This window comes from Mixophyes fleayi, chromosome 12, assembly GCF_038048845.1.
Source record: "Mixophyes fleayi isolate aMixFle1 chromosome 12, aMixFle1.hap1, whole genome shotgun sequence".
NCBI lineage: Eukaryota > Metazoa > Chordata > Amphibia > Anura > Limnodynastidae > Mixophyes > Mixophyes fleayi.
Window position 1 is genome coordinate 43,703,346 of NC_134413.1, and position 15,217 is coordinate 43,718,562.

General features: G+C 39.4%; 1 protein-coding gene across 2 annotated transcripts in view; it reads left to right on the forward strand.

Moving 5' to 3' along the window:
• The window catches only part of SEC23A (SEC23 homolog A, COPII component), a 72,775-nt gene that overhangs the window by 3,090 nt on the left and 54,468 nt on the right, over positions 1-15,217 (forward strand). For both annotated transcript variants that reach the window (XM_075192456.1, XM_075192454.1), the window contains exons 2-5: positions 5,942-6,183; positions 10,039-10,096; positions 10,849-10,935; positions 14,334-14,570. In XM_075192456.1, coding sequence (XP_075048557.1) covers positions 5,963-6,183; positions 10,039-10,096; positions 10,849-10,935; positions 14,334-14,570 — 603 coding nt within the window. In that variant the 5' untranslated portion in view covers positions 5,942-5,962. The remainder of the gene's footprint in view (positions 1-5,941; positions 6,184-10,038; positions 10,097-10,848; positions 10,936-14,333; positions 14,571-15,217) is intronic.

A 15,217-nucleotide genomic window follows, 5' to 3' on the forward strand; every position in this document is an offset into this window, starting at 1 on the left:
GATTGAGTTGCTGCACTGTTGTATAAGAGAGTTTCTTCTGTATGTCACCTTGGTATGTTTAAAAAATGGGGGGCGTGAAAGTGTTCATCAAAATAAAACCACCTAGGGGTAAATGTATCAAGCTGAGAGTTTTCCGGCGGGTTTGAAAAGCCAATCAGATTCTAGCTATCATTTATTTAGTACATTCTACAAACTGATAGGTAGAATCTGATTGGTTGCTATAGGCAACATCTCCAATTTTCAAACCCGCCGTTAAACTCTCAGGTTGATACATTTACCCCCTAGTCTGTTTAAAAATTAGGAAAACCCTGAAATATCTGTTTTACCCTCACTTTTAATAACAAAACTTTGCCACCTTTAAAATTTACTTGACTGACATTTTTTTACATTCTCGGGAAGTCTTTAGTTACTCACTGACTCATTCACAGTGTAATTACAACCCAATTTAATCAGTTACTGTAAACCAAACAATTCCCGTGTGAAGTAATGTTAATCCTTTAAGAACACATAGACAGAACATTATTAAATATGATTTAATATGACAAGAAATAGTACCTATAATAAAATAGTTCTACTTAGAGAAATTTAAATTGCTTAACAGTTTCTGAAATGAAACTGTACTGAAACACAGTAAATGCAGAATTGACCCCATAATTTCTGCTGTAATCTGTGGCCTGGGGAGGAACAGTGGTGCACAACACATGGTTCCCAAGATTTTTTTTAGCTGCCTGTGGGAAACAGATACAGGGAAACCCAGGACAGAAATACTACTGGAGTATTTTTGTCCCTGATCTCCTTGTATCTGTCCCACTTTGTGCCAGGCCTCTCTGTCGCTAGGGATGAGCAGATTAAAATCACTGCAGAAAACTTGCTTACAAATCGCCTATCATCAGCATGAAATTACCCTTAATGTGCCCCGTATTCTGTGATTTTGATGGCTAGTTATAGCAGGGGCGCACGGAGGATTGTCGGGGGGGGGGGGGGTTTCTCCCCGCCGACCCCCAAAAAAAAAAACCGAGAGAGAGCTGCTGCGCATGCGCAGCAGCTCCGTTTCGCCAGCGTTGTCCTATACAGCAGCCGCGGCGCTGTCTAAGAAGCGTCTGCGGCGGTGCTGTATACAATACAGCACCGCCGTGGACGCTTCTTTGACAGCGCCGCGGCTGCTGTATAGGACAGTGGCCACTTAGTTAGCGCGGGGGGGGGGGGGGGGGGTTCTAAAGACTCAGAAACCCCCCCTGCGTGCACCACTGTATAGGGCATTTAAAATTTTAAAACTAGGTTGTTTTAACATTTGGCTGCAAATCACTGTGTGTATGGATCCAGAAAGAATCTGAACCTGATCAACACCTGATCAGGATCTATCAGGTGTCAGTTGGGATGGGCTGAAAATGCAGTTGACCACATACTTGTGCAAATGCAGTAATCGTACATCATTCAGCCTCACTAATAGTGTACACGTGTATGTCTAAATTTGACAGAGATACAGCTGGTTGCCCTTACATGAATATGGTCACTATTAATTAAAATAAAATGGTTATCTTCACTAAATAAAGGGGATTGACTATTGGTAAGTATATAGGTTGTGAACAGAACTTTCCTCCTTTCTGTGCTTTGTGTCTGCTCATAAGTGCACCCAAGGACAGAAACTGGTACTGAAATAGGCACTTATGCTATGTAAATTAACATATATAAAATACTGTGCAAAGGTTTAGGCAGGTGTGGAAAAAATGCTGCAAAGTAATAATGCTTTCCAGCAGTAGAAGTGTTAATAGTTTATTTTTATCAATGAACGAAAACAGCATCAATGCATCAATTCTTCTAGGTACACTTGCATACAGTTTTTGAAGAATCTCAGCAGGGAGGTTGTTCCAAACATCTTGGAGAACTAACCACAGATCATCTGTGGATGTAGGCTTGCTCAAATACTTCTGTCTCTTCATGTAATTCCATACGGACTCGATGATGTTAAGATCAGGGCTCGGTGGGGGCCATATTATCATCATCATTTATTTATATAACGCCACTAATTCCGCAGCGTTGTACAGAGAACTTACTCACATCAGTCCATGCCCCAATAGAGCTTACAGTCTAAATTTCCTAACATATACACACAGACTAGGGTCAATTTGATAGCAGCCAATTAACCTACTGGTATGTTTTTGGATTATGGAAGGAAACTGCAGTGCCTGGAGGAAACCCATGCAAATACGGGGAGAACATACAACACTTCCAGGACTCCTTGTTCTTCTTTACCAGGGGCGGATCTAGAATTTTTTTTCTACCCTGGGCGATATGGGGGGGGGGGGGGGGGATGGATTTAGGCCCCGCCCCCTTTCTAACGTCTAAGGCTGCCGGCGGCTGCACAGTATGTGCATGTCCATTCGGCAGTGATAATGTGCTGTCCCGCTGCTCTGATTGTGTTTAAAACACCCCCCCCCCCCTGGATCTGCCACTGTTCTTTACGCTGAAGATAGTTCTTAATGACATTGACTGAATGTTTGGGGTTGTTGTCCTGCTGCAGAATAAATTTGGAGCCACCAGACACCTTCCTGATGGTCTTGCATGATGGATACGTTCCTGCCTGTATCTCTCAGCATTGAGGACACAACTATTCCTGACCAAATCCCCAACTCCATTTGCTGAAATGCAGCCCCAAACTTGGAAGGAACCACCACTATGCTACACTGTTGCCTGCAGACTCTTACTATTGTAACGCCTTCTTCTTGCAGAATAATAAGAAAAAAAATATACATTTGACAATGGACAATAAGCAACTACTGCATTCATTCATGTGCAAAGAAATATTCTGACCTATTGAAGTTCATCCAATCTTATACTTTAAATTGCATATTTTTTTTTTTCTTCTCCTTCTATTCCTGCATGTGGTATATTTCAATTTGTTCAGCTATTTTAAAGATGTCTCTGTTAATGCTATCTATGCAGAACACCCACAATTGTCGAATTTGTAGACTGCGTACCTGTTTTTTTTTTTTTTTTTTTTTTTTTTAATAAACCATGCATTCATTTGGATTGCAAAACTACATGAATTGCGGATTGAGCAAATGTTTCAAGGATCTGTAGAGACCTGTGCCGGTCTGTTTCAGTTTACGCAGACCCGTATTCCAACCTGCCTAACCCTGCACTTGATCAATATATTTGTTTATCCGCAACCCGTCTATGATATCGGTCAGTGTGAGTTTGATTGAATGCATGCTCTGCGCATGGCAGAATGGAGATAGACCCTGCAGTTTGTGGCACAACCTTTCCAAAACATCTCTGTTCTGTTCCAGCATGGCTGATTTTAGACCGAATGCTCCATAGTCTTCTTTGGTCCTCTTTTGAAGCATTTCTCCCTATCCCTTTGCGTCCAACACTGGTGGAAATGACTTTATTGGTTTTATATTGTGCTGGATGGTAAACTGACAGTTGTGCTTGAGCCATCACCCCTGTTCTCCACACTGCAGTCATTTGCACTTTTCAGATTTTTATTTTGTCGGTTGGGTTTCAATGTTCTGGTAAGGGGATAGATAAATCATGATTGAAGGAGTTCCTGATTTTTAGCTGAGGAAAGTGATTTGAAACATACACCACCTCAGAGGTGATGGAAATCAAAGCTTTGATTAGGTATGCTTATTTGTACGTGTAAACAAATGTATTTTAAAAAGTATGCTCTTTTGTTTTTATTTTTTATCATAAAGGCAGGCTTGATGTTCTGAAACATTTATGCATTTTAGTAAGGTGAGCTATTAAACTGAGGGTCTAATAAGCAGTGTAATGGGGAAACACATGAAATCGAAATTAATGATTAGAGCTTGTGCTACTTATTATAGTAGGTTGTGCTTTGTGGTGAGTTTTACACTTATGCCTTTGAAACCAGCATTCAAAACTGTAATAGGTGATTGTTAATTATATGGGCACATTCTCTGTAAGTGCTTACCATACATTATATTTTTTTGTTTAAACTGTTTTTATTGAAAGTATGCAAAGGAGAAACCGGATAATAAACGTCTGGAGCCTGTCTCAAACATATATTCTTTGTAGCAATCTGTATCTTTCAACTCTAATCATTGAAGCCATGTGGCTATAAATGCCAATGATTTGTCATTCGCAGAAGTAATTATATCGTCCATAGTCATATAATAATGTATCCGGGCATACAAATCCTTAAGTGACGGAGGACTGGAACATTTCCATCGTATTGGAATTACTGCCTTTGTGGCGTTGCTTAGGTGATTTCTTGTATTTGCTGATGGGAGTTTTAAACAAGTTTAGAAGTAAAAAAACAGGGTCCATAGGAACCTCATAGTTTGCAATAATTTTAGTGATTCTGACTACCTCAATTCAGAATAATTTTATTTTTGGGCATTCCCACCAGACATGCATATAACTCCATATTGAGTTGGAACGTCTCCAGCATTCAACAGAGGTCCTCGGGCCACTTTTTTAAAGAAGACTTGGGTGTCTGCCCGTACATATCATCATCATCATCATTTATTTATATAGCGCCAACATATTCCGTAGCGCTTTACAATTGGGGACAAACGTAATAAACTAATAAACAAACTGGGTAAAACAGACAAAGAGGTGAGAAGGCCCTGCTCGCAAGCTTACAATCTAACAATATATCTCCTTCTGTAGAGCTCGGCCCAACTGAACTCAATCCTGCTTCCTGACTGTCGCTAAACCCGATCCCGCTTCCTGGCTGCACTAAACCCCAATCTTGCTGCTGGCCTGGCTGTCACTGAGCCCTGATGCTGCTGCTTCCGTGTCTGTCACTAAACCTGAATCTTGCTGTCACTAATTCTGAGGCTGCTGCTGGCCTGGCTGTCAGAGGGATGGGCATTTCATGTTATTCATCATTGGCATTAACTTACTTGCTCATCTCACTAGCTGAAAATGGTTTACAGCTGTATGGGATGATGTGTTAACTAGCAGAGCTACTCAGAAGAAGGTGCTCAGTCAGGGATATGTACTTTATGATGGTGGGATTTGGGGAAAAAATAATTTTACTTGTCATGGTTCTTTAAATGCTCTTTAATTTAATAAAGGCATGTTAAGTCTGTAACTATCGTTTAAAATAAAGAGTCTCCGATGTGAACGCTGTGGTTTCAGAGCACATAAGTTTTATTTGTAAATAGAATGCCTGCTAGCACTAGCACAAGCTTCTATGAGAACGCTCTGGTTTCCAAAGCCAGAAGTGAACAATTTATATACTGTACAATTGTAAAAAGCAGTGACATCACAGAGATACACAGTTATAGTATTAAGGTCTTCATTCATAGGTTGCCAGGTTATGACCTCCCAGGAACTCAACGTGGCATTGGTGGATTCCTCTGGTCATTGTTTCTTGAAACTGCCAACTACCCTTCTTCAGTTTCCCACCTCTAGACCTGTATAAACTGGTTTTTATTATCCCTGGCTTTTTAGTGTTTGAAAAAGTGATATTATTTATAACTAGCATTCGCAAAATGGGAACGCTACATAAATATTACCGGGGACGTTCTCATGCAATTGCGAACAGAATGATACCAGACGATGTAATTCAGATGTTGGAAACATTATTTAGCCTCTTTACCACTTTATATTTTATATTAACGAAATTAAATATATTAAATTACTTGCATGGTGTTATCTGCAATAATAATTATTCGATTGCGTACTAATCGCATTGCAACTGATATTAGTGTACACAAAATATTGATTACCACATTCATCCAATTATTAAACTTCAAATGACATTCGGAGCAAAAGATGAAAGTATTTGATATATGTAGGCTCCTACTTGTTTCTACGTTTAATTGTCACTTTCATAAAGACGTGTAATAATGAATTGGCTACAAATAAAACTATATGACTGTACAGTGCATTTTTATTCATCTTTATATATATTCTACTAAACTTTTAATCAAAAGTTATTGCCTTTTGTATCTATTTGTTTTAGGTTGCGTGTGAACATCTGACCATGACAACCTTTCTGGAGTTTATTCAGCACAATGAAGACAGAGATGGTGTCCGTTTCAGCTGGAATGTGTGGCCATCAAGCCGCTTGGAGGCCACAAGAATGGTGGTCCCAGTAGCCTCCCTCTTCACTCCATTAAAAGAGAGGCCAGATCTGCCTCCTATACAGTATGAACCTGTCCTGTGTAGCAGAACTACATGCAGGGCTGTTCTTAATCCTCTGTGGTAAGTGTTCCTGATGTTCTGGATCCATTATGCCAAGTTAGGTAGCAACACCCATGGTGTCAAAGCTGAACATTTCAACGCACTTTGAAACTCTGTAGTGGCTGTCAGTTGTAGATCTATATACGTTCTTTCTACCAAACTAAGGGCCTGGCCCTGCTCCTGAAAATGACGATGGACCTTTTTATGGTTGTTGAACTGATTTTTCACCAAGTTATTAAAACAAACTCATTCAATGCATGAATTTATCCTCTGAAACAATTAACAAACTATTTTCTGTAATTACTTTTTACCAGGTTATGTATCTTGCTTGATGCCCTGAATCCTTTCTTACAACAAAAGTCTACACTTTTAATATACAATCTAGGAAGCGCATTTTGTGAGTGAGGCCTGTACACATCAAGTCCTTGGGCTAGATTTACTAAGCTGCGGGTTTGAAAAAGTGGGGATGTTGCCTATAGCAACCCATCAGATTCTAGCTGTCATTTTGTAGAAAGTACTAAATAAATGAAAGCTAGAATCTGATTGGTTGCTATAGGCAACATCCCCACTTTTTCAAACCCGCAGCTTAGTAAATATACCCCCTTGTCTTCTAAGCTCCCACTTAGCTTTCACATCTCCTTTAACCTAGTCTGAGAATGTTATCAAGAGAGTAACATTCCGTATACATGTTTTAGGATTAACTGGCAAAACACATGTATATTAATGTGCACTTTAGACATGTTTTAGTGATGTGTTTTCCATGCTTTTCTCATGTGTTGCAGTTTTACCCATACAATCTATTGTACTTATAGTGCGCATTAATGAATGAGAATTAGTTAGAGCCATGTGGATAGGTGTGAATGAACTTGAACAGTTTTCTAACTGTTATGTGCTGTTATAGAATAAGCAACTAAAGTTGCAGTTATAGCACTCCAATGTAATCAGCCTAATAAGTATATAGACCCCACTAAGTCCAAAAATATCAAATGAGAAAAAGGTTGTATATGTATGTAAGTGGACAATAGAAATCCTCAGACCATACTTCTTTACCTTGATATGTATCTCCAGAATAAACGTTAGTTGATGAGGAACCAATTTCTAAATAGGGACTTAAAAGAACAGGAAAACCATGTAGTGTAATAAATTAATAATTAAGGTATCCTCCACTCAAAGAGCATAAAAGGTACAAAACAAAAATACATTTTAAAGCAGGTGTTGAATTATTTTCAAAAGGTTTAGATATCACTCCATACAGGGAGACCACATGATGGTGATTGAGATGATCCCCCTTGTAAAGTGTGCTCACTCCAAAGCTTCTTATATTGTAACACTTTATTCTCTAGGACACTCTCCCCAAACAGAAAAAAATAGAAAAATATCTTGAGCTTTACCTTTTATTACATATATATTAAAATAAGTAAAAAAAAAACAATCACATTACACACGTGTATATGTGTGTGTGTGTGTATATAATTATAGATATAGATATATCCTTGCAAGGATAAAGTTTAAGACCTTTTTGTGGCAACTTTTTCGTAGCGACAGATCATTGGTTGCTAGACAGTTTAAAAGACGGATATTGTTATGGATTTCATCTACGCCTTAAAAAAATACTTGAAATTCAGAAGTTAAAGCATGTTGGCGATTCCGGTGGCTCCCTGCTGACTAGGATTGCATGATGGCTGTATAAAGGAAGTACCCAGGACTAAATCCACCTATATTGTTCTCCCTGCTTATACATGCTGACTTTCTGGTAGGGAAATCCTCCCTATATCTACATAGATGACATATATGTTATGCGAGTGGTTTTTGTGAGTCAAGTTGAAGTAAAGTATATAGTTGATACTTTTTTTTTTTTGCAGAGTTTGTGGCCCCAAACTGATCATAATTCCCAATCAAAATCGTTTGGTTCTTTAGCTGGCGTGATGGTTAATCTGGTTGGAAGATTGATCCTTTCACTCATGTCAAGCTGTCTGATCTTTTGCGGTCGCCTTAAGACAATTCATCATTTATATAATTTCTATTTTTATGCCATTATATGTTACAGAACCAATTTTACATTTTATAATTTACACTCCCTACCTATATTTGAATGATCGCTACATATACTCTCTAAACAGCACTGGGATGGTGAAGATTTTCTCTTTTCTGCAGGTGGGTCTCTATGCCCTCTGAATACATGTCAGACCACTGCTGTTTAATGTGCCTGTTGACAGTCACAATATCGCCATTTTAACCATGTAGATACACTGAACCTGTCAACATTCTGACTGTTGACATTTTAGTGTCGGCAGGTTCAGCGGCAACAAATGGTACGCAACCCGTAGGCAGCTCTGCTTTACATCTGGAATCGGCAAACACCAGACATCTTCAGTTCCACATTGGAACCTGTTAAGAGCTGTGCAGCCAGGCATGCCAGTAGCTCCGAATCGTAAAGCAGCCATGGTGCCGAAAATTCAGCTGTGTATTAGGGAGTGCCTGGGCACACCAGGCTCACCTTGTGTGCATACCTATGGAGCATTACATATGTAAGAAACATAATCCCTGAAAATGTATATTATGTTAAAATATGATAAGCTAATTATTATTTTTCCATCCATGACTTTTGCAATAATAATTATAACTGCAATCCTTCTTATTAATAGCCAAAGCTACTAATTGACATTAATTATGTCACTGTCTATGTATACTGAGCTGCTTATTACTAACACATAAAATAACTGTAGTCTTTCTACCTAACTAAAGTCATCCGTGCTCTCTTTCACTTATCTGCAGCAGGTTGTCATGTTAGAAGCCAGAAGCTTCTCAAACACAGCAGACACAGAAGGATTGATTATTGTAGGGAATTGTGCTGGTGACTAGTCAGAAGTGAGCAGACCTATCCCTTCCCACATTCCTACCATACACAACGTGGTGTGTCTGGTCTTGTAATGTGAATGAAATTCTATTTCTGGCTTGTCTTTCTACTAGGTTGGACCTTGATTGTCACAATTCCACTCAACGGTTGTATGATCTAGGCTATTCAAGTAAACTATAATATCAGTGTGAATTTGATAATAAAGATCAGAACTTTCAATCTATATACATAAAAACATTGGTGCAGTAAAGACATATCATGTAAAGGACCTTTAACCCTAAATGGAAATTGTTATGAATTGGCTAGTAACAATGGCTAGTAACAATGTTCACACTTGTGAAATTTTAAGTTTAACTTTTAGAACTAAACACAATGATTACCTGAAATGACAGATGACTGATGGAACTGCTAGCAGGGAGGTAGATATCAAGATTGCAGGCAATCTTAAACATGTTCTCTCCTGTCAGGATAGAGCAACTGGTTTTATATTAGGTTTAGTGGACTTTTAAATTCAGTTAAGGGAGAACCCCACCCTAGATAAATTTTCCCCTAGTACCCCCAACAAATTAGTACAACGACAAGGTCCAATTCCCGAGACCCTCGTGGTTCAGCAGATACGCACCATAGTGTCTCTGGAGATGTGTGTTAGTTGAAGTTAAGGCAATACAGTTTGATGTTGAATTGATAAAGGACTCTATTATTGAGTTTAGGAAATTTGTATAAACTTATCTGAATATTTACAGTACCGCATTTAATTTTATACAAAATACTAAAACTTGGTATTCTATGTTTTGCCTAAACACTGTATTTATTGTGCTGGACTAGTCTGTGATGATTATTTTTTCTAGTTAGATATAATAAACACACACATACATGAATAATAGTAAGTAAGTAAGTAAGTGAGTAATATTTTTCTATGTTAAATAATACCTTTTCATATTGGATCAATTGGTGTTTTAGGTTTAATAGCCGTTGTAATTAAAATTGTTTCTTCTTATGTGATTGTGCTTGATTTGCAGTCAAGTGGATTATCGGGCAAAGCTCTGGGCTTGCAACTTCTGTTACCAGCGAAATCAGGTGAGAGAAGTTCCCACAATGACACAATAATAAGGGCAATAGCCAAATTAATTAGATAAACCGAGCAAGTGACAGCTCTGCTCCTGTAACACTAAATCAAAACCGCTAAGAGAAGATTCAGAAACAGATTAGCTCTTAGCCCTCATACCCACTGGAGTTTGATTTGTATTTAAAACGTCAAACGCAAATGTGTTTGTTGTGTGTTTGGTAAATAGCGTGAAAGACATTGAATTGAGCAAAAAGCATTGCAAAAATTGCCACACAATGCACATGAACCCAAGTAAGAACGCAAGAGAGTATATTGACATTGGAAACAGTGGGAAGTTTTGATTAATTTTTACCAATGATGATTCTCACTCTAATTTCAATTGATTTTCAATCTATAATGAGTCTGCAGATATTGTTTAAGATACTTAATTGCATAATGAGTAAGCTATCTATAGTCCACAGTGGTTAGTAATGTTAATGTTAATTTATTATGTGTGTTGCAATACAATAAAGCAAAGTGCTATGACAGTACTCAGTGACCATTTATATAAGTTGTGAATATACATCACTAGCAATAATGGAGGTAGTGAGTAGCGCAGCCCAAATTTACATTTTGAATAGACCACATCCAGGTTCGCTAGCTATACTTTACATTTCCTTTAAAATTAATGTCGTCAGATACTATCTTTCAATATTTAGTTCAAATACTTCTGCATTTTTAAAGGTTGGCCACACATCCACGTCACTAATGCTTTTTTTTTCAGTTTCCTCCCACATATGCCGGCATCTCTGAAATGAACCAACCAGCAGAACTCCTGCCACAGTTCTCCAGCATTGAATATGTGGTCCAGGTAACATAGATTCTTCCTTTTGCTTGCACTGTTTAATAACTTAGTCCTACCCCTTCAGTACTTCACCTTTTGTCACTGTTTATTTAACTTATTTGATCCCAAATTGTTTGCACTTTTCAATATGGGACACAATAAATTCCCATTATAAAACTTTTCACAACAATTTCCCTCAATTACTCCAGTATATGGTAACCAATATTCCCCCCCAGGACTCCTCTACCTCTTACACAATTTAAACACTGGATGCTGTCCAGAATAAAATGTATTTATGATTTTAAAGTACAAAATATCTGGGCCTCTCTTGATGATATTCAACAGAAATTTCACTCACTCAGACCTCTGCTATTTGAGTTCTTTCAAAGTAGGCTTTTCCTCACCTCCCTTCCCCCTACAGAGGCCTTAAGAGATATAACCCCATTTGAAACAATGTGCTTGAAGACCCTAACAGGAAAAGGTCTGATCTCTATGACTTACAATCTGCTCTCTTGACTCTCGAGGTTGACACGAAGGGGAATGGGAGTGGGACCTTGGACCACCTCCTAACGAATCTTGTTTTGAGGAGATCAGAGAGGGAATAGTTACTAGTTCGATATCACCAAGAATAATATAAATGGTATAGGTATTATACCCCCAAAAAATTATCAAAATGTTTCTATCCTCTGACCCGGGTTGCTGACGGAACTGTGGCCATAGGGGCACTTTCCTTTATACACTATATGGACAAAAGTATTTGGCCACACCTGTTAATTATGGACTGAAGTGTTTCAATGAGACCCGTTGCCAGAGGTGTATAAAATCAAGCAATTAGCCATGCAGTCCCCGTTTGAAAACATTTGTGATGCAAAATGGATTGTTCTGAAGAGCTCAGTGACTTCAAGCGTGGTACTGTGGTAGGATGCCCCCTTTGCAATAAGACGGTTAGTGAAATTTCATCCCTGCTGAATATTCCACGGTCAACTGTAAGTGATATTATTAGAAAGTGGACGCTTTTAGGAACAACAGCAACTCAGCCACAAAGCAGCAGACCACATAAAATCACAGAGCGGGGTCAACGCCTGCTAAGGCGCATGGTGCATAAAAGTCGCCAATGCTCTGCTGATTCCATAGCTGAAGAGTTTTGAACTTCAACGGGCGTTAATGTAAGCACAAAAACTGTGCGGCAGGAGCTTAATGGAATGGGTTTCCGTGACCTAGCACCTGCATGCAAGCCTCACATCACCAAGACCAATGCCAAGCATCAGATGGAGTGCTGTAAAGGAAACTGACACTGGACTGTGGAGCAGTGGAAACGTGTTCTGTGGAGTGACGAATCAAGCTTCTCTGTTTGGCAGTCAGATGGGCAAGTCTGGGTTTGGCGGATGCCGGGAGAATATTGGCTGCATGATGCCAATTCTGAAGTTTGGTGAAGGTTTGGGGCTGTTTTTCAAGGTTTGGGCCAGGCCCCTTATCTCCAGTGAAGGGCAGTCTTAATGCTTCAGCATACCAAGTCATTTTGGACAATGCTATGTTTCCAACCTTGTGGCAGCAGTTTGGGGAAAGCCCTTTTCTATTCCAATATGATTGTGCCCCAGTGCACAAAGCAAGGACTTGGTTTGATGAGTTTGGTGTGGAAGAACTTGACTGGCCCACACAGAGCCCTGACTTCAACCCCATCGAACATCTTTGGGATGAACTGGAATGGAGATTATGAACCAGGCCTTCTCGTCCAACATCCGTGCCTGACCTCATAAATGCTATACAGAATGAATGGGTGCAAATTCCCATAAAAAACACTCCCAACATCTAGTAGCAAGTCTTCCAAGAAGAGTGGAAACTGTTGTCGCTGCAAAAGGGGGACCAACTCCATATTAAAGTATATGTATTTGAATACAATGTCATTACAGACCCGCAGTGTAATGGTCAATCGTCCGAATACTTTTGTCCATATAGAGTATATTGTAGACTTGCATCGTACCATTCTGGAACAAAGCACGCTCTATTATTAACTCCTTTTTTAAACTACCAATACCCGAAGATCCTTAGATACTTTTATTATCTTGTGAGTTCGCAAACTAAAAAACATATAGCTCACATCATTGCAGCTGTTAAAGCTCAAATAACTAAAATCTGTAAGCAACAAGAATCCACCTCAATTTCTGGTCCAAAAAATGTAATCTGACAATCTGCATGCATGGAAAACATTACATATTACCTTCATGACAAACAGCCTAAATTTGATTCCATATGGCCCCCAGTATTTCATAGAAAGCCATTCTCGTTGGCGCATACCAAGAGCACCAACTCCTCCCTGAGTCATATTTATGTATTTTACCACTTGGATATTTTGAAAACTGTCTGCGGGACCTCTGTATAATCTCATAGGATATGTGCCTTCCTGCCATGTTAGACATCACCTTGCAACTATTTATGTTATTTTATTGTTAGTACCCAACTTTTACTCTGTTTTGCATATGTCTCTATATTTTCCACCCCTCTCCCCATTCCCAACTCCCAGTTTAAAAAAAAGTTAATACATTTAAAAAACGAGCAAGCAATTGTTATAGCTTGTTTATAGTTGAACTATAAAGTATAGAAAAATATATGTAATTTTTATTCCTCTTCCCTTCTTCCAGTGTCACTGCCACATCTCTAGTCGTTCTCAGCTTCACTCCACGCTGTCCTTTACATTGTCTTGTCAATTCCTTCTTCAGAACATTGCCAGAATATACCCTTTTCTCACTCATGATGTTGCAAAAACTCTTATCCATTCTCTAATTATATCCCGCCTTTACTTCTACCACTTGCACCTAACTGGCCTTCGCATAATACGTTTATCCCTGTTCCAAACTGTCCTAAATGCTGTGGCAGGAATAATCTCACTCCCTCATCAAAGCCTCCTCCTGATGCATCACTGACCTTTTCACAGGATCCTCACCCTCAAGCCCTCTTAGGTCTGCCTCTGATCTATACCTCACCACCCTCTCTCTCGCACCTCCAAGACACCTCTCTTAGCGCTCCCTCTTATAGAACTCACAGCCCTGTCTGACCAGACTGTCCTCTAACCTTCAATCTTTCAAGAGCTTTCTCAATTCCCACCTATCCTATTCCCACTTAATACTACTACCACCTGCCACCCTGTCTCTCTAGCTGTAATTGTCTCAGTATTACCCTCTCATGTATGCTTCTGTGCACCAACAGTCCATTACATATGTGAGAATCTCTATCCTCTTCCCCTTTGAATAACATGGTGCAGCTTCCTTAAATGTGCTGTAACCTATAACATTCATTCAGCATTTGCTATGATCAGTTTAAAGCATCTAAGAGGATCCACTGTAAGCTTATATCTGTTGTCTCTAGGTTAAAGCATTTTGGACGAGCTAATGTTCTTTTCTACCTCTCATTTTGTCATATGCCCACAGCGAGGTCCTCAGATGCCACTTATCTTTCTATATGTTGTGGACACTTGCATGGAGGATGAAGACCTTCAGGCTCTGAAGGAGTCGATGCAAATGTCTCTCAGCCTGCTGCCGCCAACAGCTCTGGTGGGGCTCATCACTTTTGGACGGATGGTGCATGTACATGAACTGGGATGTGAGGGCATTTCTAAGAGCTATGTTTTCCGTGGAACCAAAGACCTTACCGCAAAACAGCTACAGGTGAATGATGTATAAGTCAAAAACTGATTCTTAAACCAGGGGATTTTCATTGTGTTTCCTTTTTGCCTTTGTTACATCACAACTGCATGACTCAGGTGGGTTTTCCCCAAGGTAATGAAAATGCCTTAGTCGGCCACATGTGGCCCGATCCTGCTGCTCAGTGCAAGGACTAATGCCACAGTGAATGTCCATTTTGGCCACAGACATAGGTGGCAAAGTTGTACGAGATCCAGCAGTTCATGCCCTCAGGCCAAGCGACTGGATCAGTTCTGGCATGATTGGGGCGTATTGTGTTGGTGAGAACCACACTTACAGGCCGCTAACAGTCATATACAGTTATCTTCTGACCGCATTTACCAACTTTTCCAATAATGGTGTGATTCATTTCTCTTCTTATTACAAGTCATCATAGTTGTTTCAGGCTTATATTAGCCCACTTCCCTGATGTCAGCTGCAACATCTCAGCATATGTGGGCAGCATTATAATCACTCCTGAAAATAATTTATGAATTCACCACTATGGTGCTACAGAAGAGCTGAATTTAATGTGCAACACAGCTCAAGCACACAACAACAGTTAATCCAGTCTTAACACACTTAAAATGTGAAGATTAAAACTGCAATTCATGATTCTTAGCTGTCTTTTT